Genomic DNA, 25,485 nt, shown 5'->3' on the forward strand with positions numbered 1-25,485 from the left:
ATATACATATATATACACATATATATACATATATATACATATATACATTTATATACATATACAAATATACATTATATACATATATATACATATACAAATATACATTTATATACATATATATACATATACAAATATACATCTATATACATATACAAATATACATCTACATATATACACATACATATACAAATATATATATACATATATACACATACATATACAAATATATATATACATATATACACATACATATACAAATATATATATACATATATACACATACAATATACAAATATATATATACATATATACATAGAGACACATACATATACAAATATATATATACATATATACACATACATATACAAATATATATATACATATATACACATACATATACAAATATATATATACATATATACACATACATATACAAATATATATATACTATATACACATACATATACAAATATATATATACATATATACACATACATATACAAATATATATATACATATATACACATACATATACAAATATATATATACATATATACACATACATATACAAATATATATATACATATATACACATACATATACAAATATATATACATATATACACATACATATACAAATATATATATACATATATACACATACATATACAAATATATCATACACATACATATACACATACATATACAAATATACATACACATACATATACAAATATATATACATATATACACATACATATACAAATATATATACATATATACACATACATATACAAATATATATACATATATACACATACATATACAAATATATATACATATATACACATACATATACAAATATATATACATATATACACATACATATACAAATATATATACATATATACACATACATATACAAATATATATACATATATACACATACATATACAAATATATATACATATATACACATACATATACAAATATATATACATATATACACATACATATACAAATATATATACATATATACACATACATATACAAAATATACAATATACCAATATATATACATATATACACATACATATACAAATATATATACATATATACACATACATATACAAATATATATACATATATACACATACATATACAAATATATATACATATATACACATACATATACAAATATATATACATATATACACATACATATACAAATATATATACATATATACACATACATATACAAATATATATACATATATACACATACATATACAAATATATATACATATATACACATACATATACAAATATATATACATATATACACATACATATACAAATATATATACATATATACACATACATATACAAATATATATACATATATACACATACATATACAAATATATATACATATATACACATACATATACAAATATATATACATATATACACATACATATACAAATATATATACATATATACACATACATATACAAATATATATACATATATACACATACATATACAAATATATATACATATATACACATACATATACAAATATATATACATATATACACATACATATACAAATATATATACATATATACACATACATATACAAATATATATACATATATACACATACATATACAAATATATATACATATATACATATACATATACAAATATATATACATATATACATATACATATATACACATACATATACAAATATATATACACATACATATACAAATATATATACATATATACACATACATATACAAATATATATACATATATACACATACATATACAAATATATATACATATATACACATACATATACAAATATATATACATATATACACATACATATACAAATATATATACATATATACACATACATATACAAATATATATACATATATACACATACATATACAAATATATATACATATATACACATACATATACAAATATATATACATATATACACATACATATACAAATATATATACATATATACACATACATATACAAATATATATACATATATACACATACATATACAAATATATATACATATATACACATACATATACAAATATATATACATATATACACATACATATACAAATATATATACATATATACACATACATATACAAATATATATACATATATACACATACATAATCAAATATATATACATATATACACATGCATATACAAATATATATACATATATACACATGCATATACAAATATATATACATATATACACATGCATATACAAATATATATACATATATACACATGCATATACAAATATATATACATATATACACATACATATACACATATATATGCACATATGTACATATATATGCACATATGTACATATATATACACATATATACATATATATACACATATATACATATATATACACATATACATACACACGTACATACATACATACATATATATATATACATACATACATTATGGAAAACCACTATATAGACATAAATATCAAGGTTTTGAGTAATATGAAAAAAGAGCTCCAAAAAGGCACGTTGTTTTTTTTTTTTTAACCCTAAAAGTCACAAACTGATGCAAACCAGAATTTTGCCAGGGTCACTCATACTGAATTTATATTAAAAACAATGTCCTCCATATTTTGGCCAAGTTTCAGGAAAATCTAATCAATGGATCAAAGCTATGGGGCAAAAAGTGTAATTTTTGGCTATTTGGGGGCATTTTTGACCTCTTGAGCCCCTGAGAGTGCAATGGGAATTTGGCAAAAAAATTTTTTTTTTCTGTGCACATCTATTTAATGAAATACAATTTGTGGCAAAATTTCAGGAAAAACTAATGGATGGTTATTTGGCAATCATCTGGAATAACGGATGCACGGGCATATGGGCACCACTGAAAACATAGGTTCATCTTCGATTAGTGAGAAGTTTTTCATTTTTTGAGGCACTGTCAATCGTTTTTTGCATGCATATATCGTTTTCAGAGGTATTAATGTTTAAGAATAACCACGCGTTTTAAACATATAGGTGATAAAAAATAAATAGAAGCATATATAACATACAAGATGAAATGGAAAGCTGAAAAAGAAATTTATGCAAATACAAGTATAGATTGGAGAAAGAATTTAAGTGATATTCACCATGAGAATTAGTTTGGAATAAGTTTTAACCAGAAATATTAATGCTAAGCATAATTAGATCATTCTTAAATAAGAGAAGAATCCAGGTTGTCCTTAATGGGCGTATGTCCAAAAAATTTGATATAAATGTGGTTGTACCTCAGATATCGATCCTTGGAGTCTTATTATTTCTGATATTCATAAATGACTTACCTGATAAAATTGTCTCTGACATGGATCTATTTGCCAACTACACCACGCTCTATAGCAGATACGTGGGGAAAACTAATGAGCACATATCTAAGGTAATGGCCGGAAACCTAGAGGAAGACATTCAGTCAAAAATGAATGGTAACATTTAACGCTGCCAAGACAAAGCTTGTTTTCTTTAATAATTACATGAAACCTTAACAACCACCAATAGCTATGGCTAGAGATACTTTACCTGAAAGCACTTTGTTCAAGCTCCTTGGCTTAATGTTCACATGAGTTAGAATAGATACATTGAGATAATTGCTAAGGCTGCTGCAAAGAAGGTGGGCTCTCTCTATCGTGCTAGAAAGTTACTTACACCTGAAAGTATCCTGTAGCTCTATAAAGACACCATTTGCCCAAGTATGGAGTACTGCTGTCACATTTGGGCTGGTGCATCTGCTACTAGTCAATCACTCCTGGACAGGGTCCAAAAGAGAGTCGCCAACCTAATAGGTAGGTCCAGAACTGTCACCTAAACTTCAGCCCCTGTCACATCAAGGAAATGTTGCATTCCTCTGCCTGTTTTACAAGTATTTTAATGGTGGCTGCTCTGACAACCTAGAAGCCCTTGTACCCCCCCTAACCGAAAATATCCCCAACAAGCAGCTAAATCCCACCCCTACACAGTCGAGATCCCTAGATATAAGAAAGCTTCTTCCCCAGAACTGCAAGACTTTGGAATTTACTTCTGGTTCCCTGCTTCCCCAACTATACTGAGATGCAGAAGTTAAAGTCTAATGTAAATAGACATCTTGCTGCTAAACTCCCTATATAGTACCTCTGCAACTTAGGTCCCTGATAGTAGCCTACTACATCAAAGTGGCACATTGCCTTATTTAGGGTGAAAATGTAATAAAAATTTTTTTTAAATCAATAGTAGGTTCTTTGATAAGAGGATAAGAGAGCCACTTTGAAATGATACTTTATATTTCAAAAGTTAAATTCAAGACATTATATATAAAAAATAATGTGATAGAATCAACAGGTAATGGCCGAAACCATAGAGGAAGAAATCAACAGTGCAATGTAGACTACAATGTATTACGGCCTTAATCACTGCAGGGAGAAATGTGAAGCTTAATCCTGGTGCACCACATTGGGTTTCCAACTCGAGCAAGGCAATTAATTGATTTGATTAAACAATGTGCAATTTCGCCGATGTTGATGACAATAAAAGTATGGTGTGGAATATTTGTTTATCCTCATTCAATCCTGGGCAATGTTGGGTCTCCATACTAGTATATTGTTTCAAAAAATTAACATCAAACAAAGAGCAAATTCTAAATCACGATAATTTTAGCTAGGATTCAAACAAAATAAAAACAGTTTGCCTTCTTTGATTTTTCCTCTTCAGTGCTTAGTTAAAACAAAGGATGTGCCATCTTGTTCCAGTGGGTTTGTGACTTATAATTTAAAGAATTCATAAGTTCATATGGGCAGGAGCTGCTAGAAAAGACTTGTCCTGCCTTGATAGAGTTCAAAATAGACTTCGGGGCTTGGTGGGAGATGTCCTTTTCTCTTCGCTGCAACCTCTGTCTCACAGAAGAAATGTTGCGAGTTTGTCTCTGCTTTATCGTTATTTTCATGGAAAGTGTTCGACTGAGCTTCAATCTATGGTCCCCCCTCGCCAAACTTTCACAAGAAACTGAAAACATTATCAATAATTTTCCCCACTCTTTATCTGTACCTAAACCTAAACAGATTCCATGATCAAAGTTTCTTCCTTAGAACTGCATGCCTGTGGAATTGTCTTCTGTTTTCCTGCTGTCTATAATATGGTTGTCTTCAAGTCCAACGTGAACAAGTGTCTGATGAGCCGTTCCACTTAGGTTAACAAATTTACCGAACTTCCATTACTATCAATTACTATATTGTCCTTTTGACTACTCTACACTCTTTAACCCTTATCCTTGAGTGGCCTATCGGCCTTGATAAGTGGTGACGTCTATGTAAAAAAAAAAAGTTCAAAGATTTTATTTTCATTCATAGGGAGGTAATTCTAAGATTGCTGAATATGGGAAAAGGAATAAATAAATTCTATATAGTTTTATTTAAATATGATTCACTTATCTGTATAATAAAAGTGAATGTACATGTGTCCATCTTGCTTTATAGTATAATTCATCATGTATGCAAATTTAATTTTTATTAGCAAATAATACAATGTTTCTCACTTTTAATATAAAACACAAAAATAATTCCCTACCCTGGTTGAAAATAAATATGTTTGAAGTTAAAAAGTTAGAAAAATGTTGAAATACAAATATGAAATCGCTAGAAATATGTTGGTAATTTGCCTATTTCAAGAAAAATTAATAAGAAAAACAAATAGCAAAACGAACAGACAAATGGACAGATGTAAACATTTTCTTTTCCATGAGTTCTATCTTATCGATTTTGTTTCTTACTTATTGTTCATCTTTGTTTAAATGAATGGGAATTAAATTGTGGTGTGATAGCGAGTGAAAAAGCCAGTTAATAATAGCAGTAAGATTCAGTTTTAATTAATCTAGTGGATTGAAAAATTTTATTTAAAGAAATTTAAAAGGACATTAATTTTATAGAAACCATTCTAATTTAATTGATACTTTTATTTAAGAGAACTCAGATGTAGTTCAGAGGTTTGTCAATATATTTGCTTTGGCTAATATTTCTGTGCTGGTAAATACAATAAATCACACTTTTACTTTCAACATAACTGAAGTATAAAGGTGAGAAAAAACACTATTTGAATTTGATTGTCAACCACGGAAGTAAATAAATAGAAACTCAAAATCAGAATCAACCTCAAACCATTACTGCCAGGATACTCCAGCCTTTAATAAACAACTTCATGGACACAAAATATTTCACACAACTAAAAACTATGGTGAAAATTGAAAAATAGAAGTTAAAAAAAATTAAATTTACTCATTTTCACAATAATATCTCATTTGAGTGTAGCTTAAATTTAATTATATTTCGATAAAAAATAAAACTTTTGATGGAGATCAAGAAATCTACTTATAAGAAATCATAAATTTTAGTAACCAATGTTACTCATGCTGATAAATATAAGCTCTGTCTTAAAATTGATTCTGGAGTATTTAAAATTGTTTAAAAATTCTGGAGATCAGTCCTCTGCCTCAGTACAGACCAATTAGTCTCCTGTGCATCATATGTAAGTTGATAGAATCTGTTATAAATAGAGAAGTAGTTAATCACCTCAGCAGAAATAATCTACTCCATGACATGAAATATGGTTTCTGTTCTGCTAGATTCACAGCTGATATGCTAGTAACACACAGGATTAGTGAATGTCTTAACAGGAGCTTCATTTCTAGAGCAATAGCTCTTGACATACCAAATGCTTTTGATAGGGTATGACAAAGGTTTACTTCACAAAATTTCCAACTATTCCATAGTTGGAAATGCCCTCTCAATTATTAAATTCTTTCTCTGATAGGATTATAAGAGTAATTGTTGATGGGCATAAATCAAAAGTATGCAGTATCGATGCTGGCATCCTTCAGTATTTCATCCTGGTCCCAATGCTTCCTGATCTTCATCAATGATCTCCCAAATCACATTTTTAGATTATTCGTAGACATTTATGCAGACTATCTCTGGCAACACTTTAAAACAATGACTAAGGTATCTCTGATCCTCTCTTCTGATCTTAAACATGTGGTACAATGGGGAAAAAGATGGTTGGTTAAGCTTCTCTTTTCCCATCATCAACACTGACCCCAATTGAAGTGAATGACTCATCTTGGGGAAGTACCAGGTTTTGACAACTTTCTGGGTCTGACCACTCCTGATCTGAAATGGAACACGTACATCAAATCCGTTGCCAAGATCACTGGAAAATGGTTGGATCATTCTACTGCTTCAGTTCCGATACAATCCTCTACCTGTATAAAAGCCAAGTACATCCTAAAATGGAGTACTGTTGCCACATCTGGGCAGGAGCTGTTTGGAGCGCCCTATACTGCCTTGAAAGCGTTTAAAAACCAGTTTCAGAACCTGGTTCCTTTTCTTTTTCCTGCAACCTCTTTCCTACAGAAGAGACAATGCAAGCCTGTCTCTGTTCTATCATTATTTTCATGGCAAACGCTCAACTAAGCTCTAATCTCGCCAAACTTTTGCAAAAAACACTTGACTAGCTACAGCCACTATCAACAATTTTCTCCGCTATCTGTGCCTAAATCTAGATGTAGATTCTATGAACAAAGCTTCTTTCCTAGATCTGCCCACATGTGGAACACGATTCCACTGGCCTGATTTCCAACCGATTGGAACATGGTAGCCTTCAAGTCCAATGTAAACAAGTTCTTCTTGAGCTGTTCACTTAAATAATAAAATTACACCCAATTTCCATCACTAATTATTTCTACCCTGTTGTCCCGATAACCACTGTACTCTTATTAACCCTTATCCTGGAATAGCCTTGATAAGTGCTGAATTGTTCACTTTATTTTCCTTTTATGTTAATTGGCCTCAGTGAACACAAGAGCGCAATTAGTTGTGCAAGTAGAAGATTACAGAATTCAGAATAGTACTTAAGTTTTCGAAGTCCTATTAGCATTACAAGTTAATTTTTTCTTTTTAGATAATTATTTTATCAACTTACATGAAAATAACTATGTAAAAGATGCTTAAAACCGTTTAAATTATGCAAATACTATCAGTAGTTCAAAAGTTATGAGAATTTTAAGTGCCAAAATTTAGGCTTTTCCGTGGACATTTTTCTTTAGAAAAAGTGGGCTAAATTATGGACCTCAACATTTCAAGAAATTTGGAAATTTCACCACCATTTATTTATTTTTCAAGCTATTCTTAATAAAACTTGGCACTCTTATATAAAATTGTGTGCTCTTTCTGATTATGCAGTAAAATCTGATGTATCTCTTAACCATAAGCCATGAATTATAAATTAAGATGTACAAATTTCAATTTTTTTTTTTAAACTGGTGCATGGTATCATACAGTGGGTGTCTATGAACAAAACTAAGTATTATATTGGTATTTAAATATAGCTTTATTGAAAGCAGGCATTTTCCTGCCTCCTCACCAAAGGAGAGCTTGATCTTGGGTGTAGCCATTGAATGCCTAAAGAGCATTTATGGCCGGTATTTACTACTCCCTTCAAAGAAAAATAAAATTGAGTAGATATGAATTAATCTCAGAAATAAATCAAAATTTTTCATATAGATTTTGGATTTCTGTAAAAGATGGAAGTTCCCATAGTCGACCAGAACTTATGCATTTTTTGACCAGTCCAATTTTCAATTTTGTAAATCCTCTCTATCTGGCCAAAAATATACTCCTATTTTCTAAGATGCAACCATAAATCGTACTCTACATGAATCCTTGATATAGCTTTCACAGTACCAGGAACCCTAATAAGCAACAACTATATATTCACCAGTTGATGATAATTTTCGTAATTTCTAGTTTGTTATTTTACTGAAAATTCAATAATGTAAACAAAGAAATAAAATGGTAATTTTTTTTTTACCTTGTTTCCACCTTAACATTTAAAATTACTTTCATAGGTTTTAGGGTATTCTGAAAACGAATATTGCATTTAAATTTTCTGCAAATAAGTAGTTTTCCAGATATTAAACAATGCCATTTCTTATGTTATCACTGGTGGCCATTGAAGTACACAAATGCAACCCCGAGAAACTATACGCGTACCAAGATGGCCACCAGCACTAACATAAGAAATGACATTGTTTAATATTCGGAAAGCTACTTATTTGCAGAAATTTTAAATGCGATATTCGTTTTCAGCATACCCGAAAACCTTAAAAGGTAGTCATTTTAAATAAAAATGTTAAGGTGAAAACAAGATAAAAATTTACAATGCATCACAATGAAATTCTTTATCGAACCACCTAATTATTATTATTATTTAGATATTAGCAGGTAAAAAAACCCAAAAAAACCGGGTCTGTCTTACAGATTCAAAAAAATGGTCTTGACAATGAGTTAAAAATAAATTCAAGTTTCACAATATATTTTTTGTTAGGTGAAAGTACAGAATAGTTAAAAAAAACACCCTTCCTTCTCCATGTTCAGAATGGGTTTCTAAATAATAACGTTATGATTTCAGCATGGTAGCATAAGTGCATAAATACCTTTTATTTGTTATGTTTTTTTGTTTGTTTTGTTTTATTTTTTACCACTAAAAAACAATTCTACCTTAAGTACAAGTAAGAAGTTATAAATACAATGATAACAGAAACGCATGTACTTAGTACATTTTGTTGTTTTTTAACGCTTTTTTTTTTTGTATATGTGTACTGTCTGGAAATTCAATTTGAAAAATTTGAAAATAATTGTTTTAACAAACTCGGAATAAAAAATGAAACTGATTTTTCTGCTTTTGTTTTGAAAGCAGAAAAACAGTTTTTTATTATTCTTTAGTCAGCTGAACACATAGCAAGCCATTTTCTCTAAGTGGAGTTGAATTTCTATAAAAGATAACACTTTAAAGAAATTTCCGCACAATAATTATCAAATATTTACATATACATGAAAATAATTCTGAAACTATTATCTATATGAAAATGGATGATATATACCGATTTATCTTATCAATTTTGAAATATTCTTAGTCAACTTTGCTCAGTTGTAACTTGGCTTCCTGTGGTCGTAAAAATATAAATCAAAGCCAGTAGAAATGGACTCCTATGTTTATATAGCCTGTAACATTTCAGCAATATCCAATTAAATTTGACCCCATGCATGTGTATCCAAACATAAAGTATGAAATGTAAACATTGAAAAAAACAGTTTCCCTTTTTTTTTTTTCATTTTAAACTTGGAGCATAAAAGAAAAATGCATTAACATCATTGGAATGCTTATTCTATTCTCTTTCCCTCAATGTAATTCTTTTAAAAATTGACTCATAAATAAGAAAGATATGACTTGTTGAAGCACATTAGGTATGTAATATTGTCGATGTCCACGTAAATACAGCACACACTTGTAATGCTAGTCTTATGGAACCAAGAGATATAGTTTTTTTTTTCTGGTGTCCGATATAAAATATACAAACTGATATTGCTGATGCAAAAACTTATCTGCACAATCACAAACATAGAAAACAATGCAAAAAAAAAAAAAAAAAAAAAAAATATCACCTCGCTTCATTTTCAAATCAGATTTATGGCAAAATGTTTTAATAACAAGTGACCAATATTTCCAGCTGTCCACATACAAGTTTATGATTACTTGTATGCTTTCAGTCTGGAGAATTGACAATCCATATGATTGTACTGATATGCATTTAACCATTTTAGATTTGATTCAGATTTAAAAAAAAAAAAAAAAAATAATAATAAAGGGACAGATTACCAGAAGTTTGAATGCATAAATTGTGCAGTAAACTATGCCCATTTTTTCAGAAAGACGCCTATTTTCTCTAGTGGCACTCAACATGATGGGTTGCTATAAGCAGAACAAGGCATTCTTTGAGATTTATTTTGGAGTAGCAAACTTTTAGAAGACTAATCTCCTAAAGAAACACAGCACTATCGTGAGCTTACAGTATATTGGCACCACAATAATATTCATACATCTCTACACAGATAAATTATGGCTGTTTTCATGTTGGACAAATATGACCTTTGTTGACAGGTAGACAGTATAACTTGTTATTGTCTGTGGAATGGTTTTAAGTAAAGTAAAGTTTGAACAACACAACAGAAACTCACAAACAATATGAGGCAGTCCAGAATGCAAAATAAGCTCAGAAAAGTAGATTTTATATAATGAAGTTAGAGATTGGACACTAAACTGAATATATCCATCTCCTAGCATATACATATATACATACTATTTTGGTAATAAAAATGCTATTCATAACTAAACGGTCAAAAATGTATAATAATGAAGTACACAATGAATTGCATATTATTTCGTGGATCGAGATAAAGTTTCATATATAAAGAGTTAACATTAATAAAAAAAAAAAAAAAAAAAAAAAGAATATCACACATTTACTCAAAAAAATTTATGAAATCAAGATTACTGTGAAAAGATTTTATTCACAAGATAAACATAAAAATATGTCCTTTCTAGAAGAACAAAAATTAATTTAAAATAAATCAAGTAAAATTACCTTCCGCTGGACAACACCAAATACAACCCTGCACAAAGTACAACATTCTCCATCTTTCCATTCCGGAGCTTTCTCAGCAACAAACATTGCATCAGCTTCTTTCAAAGCAGGGAATGTATACCCTAAAATGGAATGACATTTGGTCTCTATATAAAAATGAAAACAATTATACTTTTTAAATAAAGCAAGACTTTATTCCAACAACCATTTTTGAAATAATTTAAGATGATTAGTGCAAAGAGATATAAAAACATGATAATTAAGAGTAAATTTACCTTCCATTTTCATTAGATGAAAAGTGTCTTGCACAGCTTTGTAACTTGGTTCATTGCGGAATGCATGAGACCAAACTTGAATTAGTTCCAAAATCTTTTCTTTTACAGGAGGTGGTCGGGTCTGAAAAACATTTGTAATATCCTGAAGATATATTTAATCAATGAAATCAAATAACCCTAGCATCAATTACTAGAGAAAATTAAGCATCTTTGAAATTAATTTTCAAACAAAAAACAAAGACAGGATTACAGCCATATAAAAAAACTAACAACACCTTTACTATAGAATAGAAACAGATAGGATTACAGTAATAAAATATTGGTATAGAAAACTAAGTTTTTTTTTTTTGTTCTCTTTAATTTCTATCACATTCTCTGGTATAGGCAAAGTTCTCAGTGGTCATATGGCTTAAATGCATAAATAGCATATGCTGCTACTGTGATACTATGAAGTGGACCTGAGTCACTAAGTTCTGAGAGATGGGTGGCAATAGACAAAGGAATAGGAAGTGTCTGACAAATAAAAATATGGGAAGTAGCAAGCAATGAATCTTTAGGTATTTTAGATCGAGCCTTTTTGATTTGACAATGATAATAGAAACCCACAGAACAGATACAACAGGGCCGCTTCCAGTAGCCGGGGTGGGGGCAACTTCAGATACTGACACGGAGAGTTAGTTGACATCTTTCTATCAGTTGCGACAGATGGAAGCTGATAGCAACACGTATGGACAGTTTTTAGAGCTGACTGCGAAACAGAGATAGAAACAAATTGCGATTAATAGACAAGCCTAGCCTTGGTAGTATGCGGGGATTGTACTATAGTTTCATACACACCCAGATTTCAACTGATATGTATGTGAAGCATTGGCGTTGTGTTTTTCGTGTTTGTTTTATTTTAATATTTCTACTTTGTGCAACCACCTGTGTTCCCATCGACAGTCGCCAGGGAGAAAATGACGATCCGGCCATAAGAAACACAATGAACGAAAAATACCACAGCACACGACGTTGGAGGTCAGCAATCTGTCAGGGCCACACATGTTTGATAACACTACGAGGACTAATTGGTCTGCTTTTTACTCCTTACTAAGTTACTTGTACATGGCCAGAGCTCCACCTAACAATCACAATGGTAGGAGCTGCTCAACATAGCGAAAAGTTCACATACAAGCTTCAGATTTTTAATGGGCATATGAATAGCAACTCCACAAAACTCTGGAATCAGCCAGATATCAAAAGTCTTGCCCTACATTGCTGAAAAGTAATATATTGCCAAAATAGTAGTTATTTTCAGCAGTAAATAACTGTAGTATTCTTCTTGGTTTCCTTTGGTCTTCCTTGTTGACTGAAGTAAATAATCCATCATGCATAAACATGATCTGCATCTACAGCTGACAGCTCACCTGTAAAATGAACTCCCCCTCGTTTTTCTAACAGCTTGCTTTGATACAGCCTAGGTCCATCTAATTTCCATATGAACAGCAAGAATACAAGTTACTTTTATGCGACAATTGAGCATAAAATCAGCTGCATGTCACCATTCAGGTTTTTCTATTGTTAATTGGACTTTAAAAACTCCAGACACATATGCATTCCTGATGTAAGTATCGCAATCACTACAATTTTCCTTACACAATGTGATAAAAAAAATAAAGTCTTGTTCTGCACACATCTTCACTGTCAAAATTTACTCTTATTCAAAGGTTATTAGATATATGTCTGCCTTTAACATTCACAATACAAATTCATATCATTCTAAAATCGTTTCTCTTCATGCAATTATCAACCCTTAATGATCAGATTTCACTTCTATTGATCATCATATTGTGTACACATATCTGATAGACTTTCACAAGTTAACCTTGCTGGTTAGTAATGACAGAAGTTCCATAAACTTATTTCATCCATTTCTACCTCTTGCAATTTCACTAAGAATAGCTCTTCCCTACAATCCAATGGTATCACTAAGATAACAAACTTTCTGAACCACTGAAATACATTTTCTCCATTGTCTTACACTTGTTCATGAACTAGTTCACATCTTTAAAAGAACTTCACTGAACTTCTTGTGCATATAAGTAGCACAAAAAATAAACATCTTTTCCATAAACTTAATAGAACTTTCCCTTTTTTGTTTTTTTGAGAGGCAACATTAAGTCTTAGACCTTTACTTTCCATAAGTGTTTAATTTTTAGTAGACCTTCCATTGTTTCACATACAAGTATTAAATCATCAGAATACATACAAAACTCCCTTGCTTCTAAGATACATATGAAAAGCAACAAACTCAGCACAAATCTTTAATGTAATCTTTAATATTAAAGCTGTCACTAAATGTGCTGTTAATTCTAATAAGACTTCAAGCATTTCAGTATATTGCTGGAACAACTTTAACTACACGCTTGTCCCTATTTTGCATAAAGCTCACAAAGCACCATCTCTTGGTACTGTTGATAAGTTTCTCCAAATCCACAAAATGTGAAAATACAAGTTCTTTACTGTTCAATTATTCTCTTAACCACTTTCAGGACTTGATCAATTTTAGGTCTCTATAATTCCTTCTAGCTAGAGCTTCTCTTTTATTCTTGTAACAGTTTTTTTTGTTTTTTAATTGCCATTTCACCCAAAACAAGGCACAGAGCTACTTATTTGTGAGGGGTTATTATTTGGGACCAAATTTGCAGGGATACATAAATCTGTATGTGATGTCACCAAGCAAATCAAGAACCTTGATTCCAGTAAAGCAACTGGCCCTGATGGCATTCCAATTATAGTGTTGAAAAAACTTCAACCAGAACTTGCAAAACTGTTTAACCATTGTCTTAAGACATGCTTCCCAACACCCTAGAAAACCTAATCAGTATGCCCTGTATTTAAGAACTAGGGAGATAAGTCATTTCCCTCTCAGTACAGACCAATAAGTCTCCTGTGCGTCATAAGTAAGTTGCTGGAATCCATATTAAATAAAGAAGTAGTCAATCACCTCAGCAGAAATAACCTTAGTGACATGCAGTATGGTTTCCATTCTGCTAGATCGACAGCAGATTTGCTAACAGTTATATCTAACGACAAAGGCTTCCTTTCTAGGGCAATTGCTCTTGATATAACAAAAGCCTTCGATAAGGTATAGCACAAAGGCCTACTTAACAAGATTTTCAGCTACGGTATAACTGGAAATGTTTTCTCTATTATTAAGTCATTTATCTCTGATAGGCTCATAAGAAATCAGAGACCCACAGTATTAATGCTGGAGTCCCTCAGGGGTCCATCCTGGGCCCAACTCTCTTCCTAATCTACATCAATGATCTTCCAAAACACGTACTTAAATCATTCGTTGGCATCTATGCTGATGACACGACCATCTATGGCAACACATCAAAGGCCGTAAATGACAAAGTACTCTGATTCTCTCTCTCCTCTGATCTTGAGCGCGTGGTACAGTGGGGGAAGAGGTGGCTGATTACCTTTAATGCATCTAAAACCAAACTCCTATCTTTACATCATCAATGCTCTGATCCCCATCTGGCATGAAATGGATGGCTCTCGTCTTGGGGAGGCTCCATGTTTTTACAAGCTTCTGGGATTGACCTTTACTCCTGATCTGAAATGGAACACGTACATCAAGTCTGTTGCCAAAGTTGCTGGAAAGATGAGATGGTGGGATCACTCCAGAAGATATCTCACTGCTGATGCAATTCTCTATCTATATAAAAGCCAAGTACATCCAAGGATGGAATACTGCTGCCATATCTGGGGAAGAGCTTCTAAAAACAGCCTATCCTGCCTTGACAGAGTACAAAATAGACTTTGTGTCTTAGTGGGGGATGTCCTTTTCTCTTCCCTGCAACCTCTCTCCCACAGAAGAGACGTTGCGAGCCTGTCTGTTTTATCGTTATACCCATGGAAAGTGCTCGTCTGAGCTCCAATCTCTGGTCCCCCCCCCCTCGCCAATCTTTCACGAAAAACACCCGTCTAGCTGAAAACACTGTCAATAATTTTCCCCACTCGCTATCTGTGCCTAAATCAAAACATAGATTCCATGAACAAAACTTCTTTCTTAGAAGTGCATGCCTGTGGAATTGTTCTGTTTGCCTGTTTCCTACCTGACTACAACTTGGATGACTTCAAGTCCAACATAAACAAATTCCTGATGAACCGTCCCAAGTAAGTAAGACACTTTATAAAATCTCTATTACTATTATATTATCCCATTGATTACTGTACACGCAATAACCCTTATCCCCAAGTGGCTTCCGGGCCTTGATAAGTGGTGACTACTATGTAAAAAAAATAAATAAATAAAATAAAGATTAGCAATACACATGAAAAAATTTAAATTTCAATATTGGTATATATAGAAAGAGCTTGATAAGCTAAGAAAGAATCTTTTTAAATTTTTAAAATCCAATTAAAATCAAGGAAGTTATGACTATTTTTATGCCCTGCATATGGTCTCTTTAAGATCATATGCATTTTGTCACATTTTTTGCACTACTTTTTCAGTAAAAATGCTATATCTTTGTTAAAACATAAGACTAAGCAATGAAATTTGCCATATAAGTGTATTTTTGTGCAAGGAATCTGAATATGCTATTGAAAATCTCCAGAAATGAATGGTTTTCAAATAATCTTCAGTAAATGCACATAAATATGCTGCAATTGCTTAAAAATGCCATGTATTCATTAAAAGAAAAAAGTTAGAGAACTCAAAGTTTAGTTGTAATGCATTTTATGTGCCAAAAACTGAAATCGAAATCTAGGATTGGTGAAAAATGAATATATTGCAATATTTCTTTGGTATTATTGTAGATTAATACCTTCTGCTACCCCTCCCCATCTGACCACCTCTCCAAAATATGTGATTCTACCTTTATAGACATTTGCATGTGAACAACTTGAAAAACTTTAATCAAAGATAAACAAAAATTATTTTAAAATTTAATGTAAAATGATTTCCCATTTTGAATCATTCGAGCGTTTTAGGGCAGTTACCCCCACCCTCTTTTCCTATGATAGGTAAATCCTGGGTGCTTTTTTGTTTGTTTTCTAAAAGGCGATTATGCGTGATTTTAAGAGGGTCTTTGTGCAATTATGAGAAGGTGGGGGAGATTGCCACTCTGACTTTGGGTTAATGATAGGGCTAAGGAAAATTATGTGTGAACATCCTGAAGACTTGATAGAAACAAAACAAAAACAATTTTAGAATTTAGAATGGGGGTTGGTTTCACATAAATGTAAAATAATTCACCATTTCAAGACGATCCTAGCATTTTAGGACAGTTGACCAATTTATTTTTTTATGGGAGATTAATCATGTGCACTTTTCTTTAAATGTTTTTTATGCTTTTTTTTATGCTTATATGAGCTCACAGAGGAAGTTTGTTTAGTGGGGAGCTCTGTCACTTGTATTTAGCGTTATTGTTAAGGCTAAAGGTTTTAGGAGGAAGCTTGCCACTCATACCTAGGATCAGACATAGAATTAAGCGAGTTTTTTTTTTTTTTTTTTTTTTTTTAAGAGGGTGTTTGATACCCATTGTGAAACTTTACAAGAATTATGACAAACAGACAAAAATAAATGTTATTTAAAAAATGACGTCCCTCTAAAAGAAAACATGATGCTTGGAAAAATATCAAGTATTTAAATTCTATTTAAATATAAAAAAAGAAACAAGTTTTTGCTAAAGCTGACAAATTGTTATAAATTTTGAATTAATGTTATTTTGATTTTTAATTACATTTCATGTCTTTTCCTACCGCTGTTATTTTTTAACTGAGCATCTCCTACAAATATTTAAATATTGATTATTTTATTTTTAATAATCGGGTAGATTAGTTTCCATTTGATAATAATTCACTGAAAACATTTTTTAAGGGACGAAAATTAGAAGTGTGTGTACCGTTCGTACACGTGAACCATAACAACGATAGTTCACATTTTCACTTGTTTTAAAATTTACTACTACACGATATTTTTTAAATATTTGTATGGTTGATAACAAAATAGCTCTAACTAAACAAGTAAGAATTTTTATTTATAACCAGATTTTCAATTTAAAAAAAAATTGATTTGAAATAAAAATAAACAAAAACAAAAAGGTCTGTTTACACCATGTTATCGCTGCTTCTACTATCACTAATACTACAGAAGTCTTGATTCAAATTCATAACGATTTTTTCGGATATTATGTTTTTAAATTGCTACGTACCACTAGAGAAAACACTGTTCAATCATCTTTTTAACGAATAAACATAGAAAAAAGATTGTTTTATTTAATAGTGAGTGTCCGAAGAAAATTTTTTTTCAAAATTTTCAATACTCATCATTTTGAAATCTTTTTTTTTAACACAAAAAAATAAGTCATCAAATGAATTTCAGACACTCAAAATTATTAAAAATGACATCTCTTTTGGCTAATTTCCAAATTTCATTAAAAAATTCTTCACAGAAACACGGTACGAATGTTTAGAAATCGGAAGAAAATCTTACCGAAAATGCCGTTTTATGATGTTCACATTTTTATCACTTCATTTGCTTAAAACTCTAAAAATATATAATGTATGTTATTATTTACTAATTCATTTGAAAGTAAATTCATTTCTGAATAAAACGGTGGTATTTTGAAGACTTAAAGTGCTTTGGTTTTTAAAGTATGACTATTTTAGCAGAAACCCCTTGAAATCTGTGATTATCCAAAGCGTTTTAACGGTCATGTGTATTGCTATAAAGATACTATTTATGAAGTTAGGCAGCAAGGTATCTGTTCACATTACACTTGAATTTCTGCATGTTAGTAAAGTCAGGGAAGCAGAGGCCCGGAAAGGAATTCCAAAGTGTAGCAGTCCAAAGGAAAAAAGCTATTCGAGTATCTATTCTAAGGATCTCTACAGTGTAGGGTGGGATTTTGCTGCTTGTTGAGGGTATTATTGTTGAGAGGGTACTAGTGCTCAGAGTTCGTCAGAGCACTTGCTATTGAAATACTTGTAAAACAGGTATAAAGATGCCACATTTCGGTGATGGGACAGAGGTTGGAGTTTAGTTGATAGTTCAGGACCTATTAGGTTGGCAATTCTTTTTTTTTTTTTAACCTTGACTAGGAGCGAGAGACTAGTGGCAGATGCACCAACCCAGATGTGGCAAAAATACTGTGTGAACCATGGCCTTATAGAGATACAGGATACTCTCAGGTGCGAATAGTCTTTTAGCACGGTAGAGGGAGCCCTCGCAGCACCCTTGGCAATTTCCTCAATGTATTTGTCTCAATTCATGTAGTCTGTGAATCCTTAGAACTAAAGGGAAGTACTTTTAGACAGTGTATCATTAGCCATGGCAATCAGTGGTTGAAAAGGTTTCTTGTAATTATCAAGAAAATAAGCTTAGTCTTGGCAGTACTGAATGTTACCAACCAATTATGGCCCCATTTCACTTCAGACTGGAAGTCTCCCTCTAGAGTTTTAGCAATTTCCTTAAACATGTGTTCATTTGTTTTACCCTCGTGTCTGTTATAGCGTGTGGTGTCATCAGCAAATATCTCCCCATCTCAGAGAAAATTTTATCAGGAAGGTCACTTATGAATATCAGGAATAATAAAGGCATAAGAATGAACCCCTGTGGCACACCCGCATTTATATCCTATTGTTTTGATGTACAACCATCAAGGATAACAGATATTTCTCTTATCTAAGAAGGATTTTATTAAGTATACATCCAGCAATACCATAGGATTTGATTTTCATGAAAAGACCATCATGTCAAACCCTGTCAAATGCCTTAGATATGCCTAAGACTTAGATTCTCCTGCCTTATCCAGTGCTAGGTATATATATGTTCAGAGATTACAGTTAGGATATCTGCAGTAGAACGGGCTTGTCTAAATCCATCTCAAATCATCCAGACCATGACACCCTTACCCCTCAGATTTTTTCCAAACTTTCACCAATTGTGATATTTCCGGAACCGCTTAGAGTTAAAAGCTCAAATTTTCAGGATTCCGTAGTTTTTATGATACCAATATATGGTGAAAGTTTGGGAAAAATCTGAGAGGTAAGAGTGCAAAGATGTTTTTTCTGGATGATTTGAGATGGAATTACCCTACTGTTAGTTAAATAAAAGTTTATTGTCTGTGAGGTGGCAGATTAGTGCTTGATTAAGAACTCAAAGATTTTGATGAAAAGAGGGAGAAGGCTAATGGGGTGATAATTGAGAGGATCACTTCTTTCACCAGAATTCTTGTAAACTGGTACAATTAAAGCAATTTTCCAACTGTCGGGAAAACAAGATTCGTTAAGGCATTTATTGTAGAGCTTGAAGAGATTTGGAGCAACCCCAGCAGAGCATTTTTTAGTAGTATAGCAGGGATAAGATTGAGCCCACATGCTTTTGAGATGTCTAGATTTATTATGGCATCATGAACAAGAGAAGGAGTGTGGCTACTGTCTGCAAATGGAAATTTGGGAGGGGGTGGTCTGCTGTGTCTAAAGTAGAGTTGGAGGCAAAACGTTGGACAAGCAGATTTGCCTTTTCAGTTATTGTGCAAACAATCACAATCTGATAGATATTAAAAAGAAAGTTTACTATCTACCCACCAACCAGGCAAACTGGTTGTCACCATCCAAAAAAGAAACGCTCTATTATTCCTACTTCAAAATAAACTTCTGAATGGTGAATAGGACAAATTTTTATTTTCTTATTTTATTTTAGTTCTTCTATATATTTCATGCTATCTACTTGCTTATCACTTTGTTTTCAGATTTCGATCTCAAGTCAGAAAATGTGTAACTGCTTATTTATTACTTTTTAAAAACGAGTTTGTATGTTTTAGAATAACATTAGAAAAGAAGTCAAAACTTATCCTTCAAATTAAATACAAGGAAAACAAAAATGAATTACCAGCTGACCCTTGAAAAGAACCCACACGGCCCCACCTTTTTATTACTTCTCTGAAATAAATAGAAACTTTGGCACCTCAAAATTCATTCCACTTAAAGACACTGATCTGATAGGGAGCACCTTTGAATGGAAAAACAAGTATATCTATCTATTCCAGGTTGTATGTAACCTATGTAAATTCAAATTATTTTTATTTCCTTGCTTTATATATCTTACATTCCAGGTACTTATTTTACTTCTTATAAAACAAACTAATTACGAAAACAGATTTTTTTTTTTTCACCAGACTTAACATACAAGGTTCTTAATGTTAGAAGGGAAATCTATCTCTGATTTTAAACTCATTTTATTTATTTATTTTTTTTTGAATAGAGCAAAACTAAGTATGATACTTAACATTATCATCCATGTGGGAGGGGGGGGGGGCATAGAAATACCTGGTGTAGAAACCAGGTGCATGGTTACCCTCTCTCAGTGTGATGGACCTGTAGAACCTGTCAGAAGAAAACTGATATTAAAACTAGGGGAGGGAGGGCTCCTTGTCATAGTAAACAACCTTCCTAGAACTAGTGACTCAAACAAATTCTTCGATTTGTAAACCTAAATTGCTTAAGGAATAGATAGGCTTTTCCTATTGCCAGCTATCACACTCCTTTGTCTATTAGCCAAGTGCAGAGGTGCAATAACAGGGATCCTTAGGAGCCACCCTATCCCCAACTTCTTTCTTTTTCTTACAAATTGAGCAAATTGTATGCCGGGTGTGCTCACTCGGCTGGTCTAGACCAATCTTGTCTTGGAGATTGGAGGTACCTGATTGACAGTTTGTCTAGCAGCTGTTTACGACTGACGGTACAGGGGCCCTAAGCTCTCTGGTAACTCTTAGAGTGGCTGCTCTATCATCAGTAGTATAATCAGGATAGTTGTAGTACCATATCATGCATGGAAAGGGACCCTGCTGCTATCTCTGGTAGGGTTTCACGAGGCCACAATTTCCCAGGCAGGACCTGGCTAATGGACCTGTTGTGTGTATATACTTGGTGTCAAAACTGGGCCCACGTTGCCCAACTCTCTCCCCAATCTGAAATTAAACAAAAACGTTATGAAATGACAACCCTAACAAATACCAGGATTAAACCCGACAGCCACCCAAACAAAACCAATTTACCTCCTCCCTTAAGGCTCACATTAACAAATACCTGTGGGCTTAGAAGTAATCTAGACGATGTAGAGTCTTATCTGTCAGATATCTTAGCATTAAGTGAAACAAATCTACCATCCTCAATCTCCTCTAATTAGTTTAACATGACAGGATATCTTCCTCTCCACCATAAATACTTGGCTAGGTATATGCACAGACTTGGAGTCTATATTCGAAACACCATTCCCTTAACTAGAGAGCAATGTCTGGAATCGGATGACAAGGCCTTTATGTATTTTCGAATAGCCTTTCATCACTACGTTGGTTACTTATATTTTCTATACCGTTCTCCCTCAAGGCAAGAATGTACTCTAATCAATCATGTTTCTGATAGTATAAATGTAGCACTCTCCTTAGATAACAACATCATTTTTTTTTTTTTTTTTACATAGGTGTGATGCCCATGTAAAAAAAAAAAACAAAAAAAACAGAGACCACTCGAGGATAAGGGTTAACAGTAATAATTGTCAATTGGACAATACAGTAATCGTTAGTAATGGAAATTTGGTAAATTTGTTAACTTAAGTAGAACGGCTCATCAAAAACTTGTTTACGTTGGACTTGAAGACAATCAGATTGTAGTCTGCTGGAAAGCATGAAAACGGAAGACATTTCCACAGGCGTGCACTTCAAAGGAAGAAGCTTTGTTCATGGAATCTATCAAGGCAGAACAAGTCCTTTCTAGCAGCTCTTGCCCAGATGTGGCAAAAGTACTCCATCCTTGGACGTACCTGGCTCTTATATAGATAGAGAATTGCATCAGCAGTGAGATATCTATTGAATTGATAGAAGGATCCCACCATTTTTCCAGCGACCTTGGCAACAGATTTAATGTACGTGTTCAATTTCAGATCAGGAGTAAAGGTCAAGCCTTCCCAAGACGAGAGCCATTCATTTCAATTGATGCCAGATGGGGATCAGAGCGTTGATGATGTAAAGATAAAAGCTTGGTTTTAGATGCATTAAAAGTAACCAGCCACTCCTTTCCCCATTGTACCACGTGCTCAAGATCAGCGGAGAGAGAATAGGAGAGAACATGGTCGTTTACGGTCTTAGATGTGCTACCATAAATGGTAGTGTCATCAGCGTAAAGGTCTACGAATGATGTAAGGATGTGATTTGGAAGATCATTAATGTAGATCAGGAAAAGAGTTGGGCCCAGGATGGACCCCTGAGGGACTACGACATTAATACTGTGAGCTTCTGATTTTTGTCCATCAATTACTACTCTTACGCACCTATCAGAGAGATATGATTTAATAACTGAGAAGACATTTCCAGCTAAACCATAGCTGGAGATCTTGTGAAGTAAACCTTTATGCTACACTATCAAAGGCCTTTGATATGTCAAGAGTAATTGCCCTAGAAAGGTTGCCTCCGTCGAGAGATTTGCTAATCCTTTGAGATATAACTGTAAGCATATTCTGCTGTAGATCTAGAAGAACGGAAACCATATTGTGTGTCACTAAGAAGGTTATTTGTGCTGAAGTGGTTGATTACTTCTCTATTTAACAGATTCCAGCAACTTACTCATGACACACAGGAGACTTATTGGCCTGTACTGAGAGGGAGATAAGCGATCACCTGAATTCTTAAATACAAGGCATACTGATAAGATTTTCCAGGAAGATGGGAAACTATTCTCCTTCAGACAACGTTTAAACAGTTTTGTAAGTATGGGCACTAGTTCTGGTTGAAGTTTTTTTGAGTACTATAATTGGAATACCATCAGGGCCGGTTGCTTTACTGGAATCAAGGTTTCTGATTAGCTTGACAACATCACGAACAGATATTTGTATATCACATAGCGTGTTTTCTGATACAGGAGGAAATATTGTGGGTTGGCGGCCTTGGTCGCAAAGGGTAAGTAGCTGCAAAGTTCTTGGCGAAGAGTTTGGCTTTGTTTGATGCTGACAAGATTACCTCAGGTCCATTGATGATAGTTGGGATAGAGCACACGCTTTTGTTTAGGATTCTGTTTGCTATTTTTGAAAACTGGTGGGAACCAAGCTGCTGCTCAGCTACTTTGGACTGGACGGACTGAGTATACAACTCTCTTGCGTTCTTTATTATTTTCTTACAATGGTTGCTGGCAGTCCTAAAAGCGGCTTTAGTCTCAATACATCTACTATGTTGGAAGCAATGGAAAAAGTGATTTCTGTGTGCAATGGCAGCAGCATATTCTTGAGAGAACCATGGCTGCCTGTTAGGTTTTAGCTGGAACTTTTTTGAGGGTATGAAACGGTCTATACCTACAATTAACCATTCCGTCAGGTCTGATACTATAGAGGACACATCTTCTTTAAACATGGAACGAAGAGGTAGATCTGATATAAACGTACAGAAGCTATCCCAGTCAGCCATAGTGTATTGATATACTGTACGATGGAGAGGTACGTCTGAGGACTTATTACATTTCATTTTATCTTAATTGATACAACAGAGTGGTAAGAAGATCCAAGAGGAGACAGAATGGAAACTGAACATAGTTCAGGAGAAGTTGTGAGAAAAAGGTCTACGAGACTCACATACTGGGCATCAGTGTCGGGCACACGGGTGGGTTCGTGAACAATTTGAGGGAGGTCATAAGCAATGGAGAAATCATGACAGAAACTCCCCTCATCATCGGTCTTGTTTGAGTGGGTTAACCATTCCATATTGTGAACATTGAAGTCTCCACATACGTGAAGGATGAGCAGATAGGACGTTCTCAATTTCTCAGATATGCTTTTAAAGATAGTAACTCCGCTGTTGTGGGGGACAATAGAGAGTAAGTATAAACGCAGTAGTGTGAGCAAGTGCAACCCGGAAGCACATATAAGGTAAATTAGGGTCTTCTCTGGAGATATCTACCACACGGAAAGCCATCTTTAATGTAGGCACATATTCTATGCCCATGGCGATCTTGGGGATCAGATTTAGATATTAAGTTAGAGTATCCTTTAATTATGAACTCATCTAGGGAAGTGGTCGGCCCTATGCCAGTTTTGCTTAGAAAGAATGTCCGGTTTAGTCTCCCTCCTGTAATTGGGTTTCAACCTCTGTAAGGTTGGAATGTAGACCCCTGATCTTGGTTGATTGATTGATTGATTGATTGGTTTTACGGCATATCAACCTATGTGGTCATTTAATGCCGGAGTCCTTTTTTTTTTTTTTTTTTAAACTTTTTTTTTTATTGGGATGGGGGGGGGGGCGACTTTTTCAGCCTTTCCTCCCTTTTTTTTTTATAAAATTGAACTAAGAAATTAAATGTTGTATTTATACATGGATGTGTATATTTGGGTGACTTTAATTTCCTTAAATTTTCTTATATAAATTTACTTTCCTTAGGTATGCTAGAATATTTGTTGAGTTGACCTTTTCAAAAAGGTCCTCCATATTGCTTTCTGTATAATATAATTTTCTAGTTGGGGCGAGGTCATCACACCAAACTAGGATATGTTTTACTGTGAGTGTCTCCTGGCATGGGATGCACTCTGGTGCCGATTCTCCATTTAGTATATAAGAATGAGTAAAGTTGGTGTGTCCTATGCGCAGCCGAGTCAGTATCACATCGTCTCGGTGTGA

At 32.9% G+C, this 25,485-nt stretch overlaps 1 protein-coding gene across 4 annotated transcripts in view; it reads right to left on the minus strand.

Moving 5' to 3' along the window:
- The window catches only part of LOC145284726 (hepatocyte growth factor-regulated tyrosine kinase substrate-like), a 344,930-nt gene that overhangs the window by 199,466 nt on the left and 119,979 nt on the right, over window positions 1-25,485 (minus strand). For all 4 annotated transcript variants that reach the window (XM_080133655.1, XM_080133654.1, XM_080133657.1 and 1 more), the window contains exons 5-6: window positions 11,831-11,951; window positions 11,556-11,677 (exon numbers count right to left, since the gene is read on the minus strand). In XM_080133655.1, the coding sequence (XP_079989781.1) occupies window positions 11,556-11,677; window positions 11,831-11,951 (243 nt within the window). The remainder of the gene's footprint in view (window positions 1-11,555; window positions 11,678-11,830; window positions 11,952-25,485) is intronic.

Source organism: Euprymna scolopes, chromosome 9, assembly GCF_053919585.1.
Source record: "Euprymna scolopes isolate OS-2025 chromosome 9, ASM5391958v1, whole genome shotgun sequence".
NCBI classification, from domain to species: Eukaryota; Metazoa; Mollusca; class Cephalopoda; order Sepiida; family Sepiolidae; genus Euprymna; species Euprymna scolopes.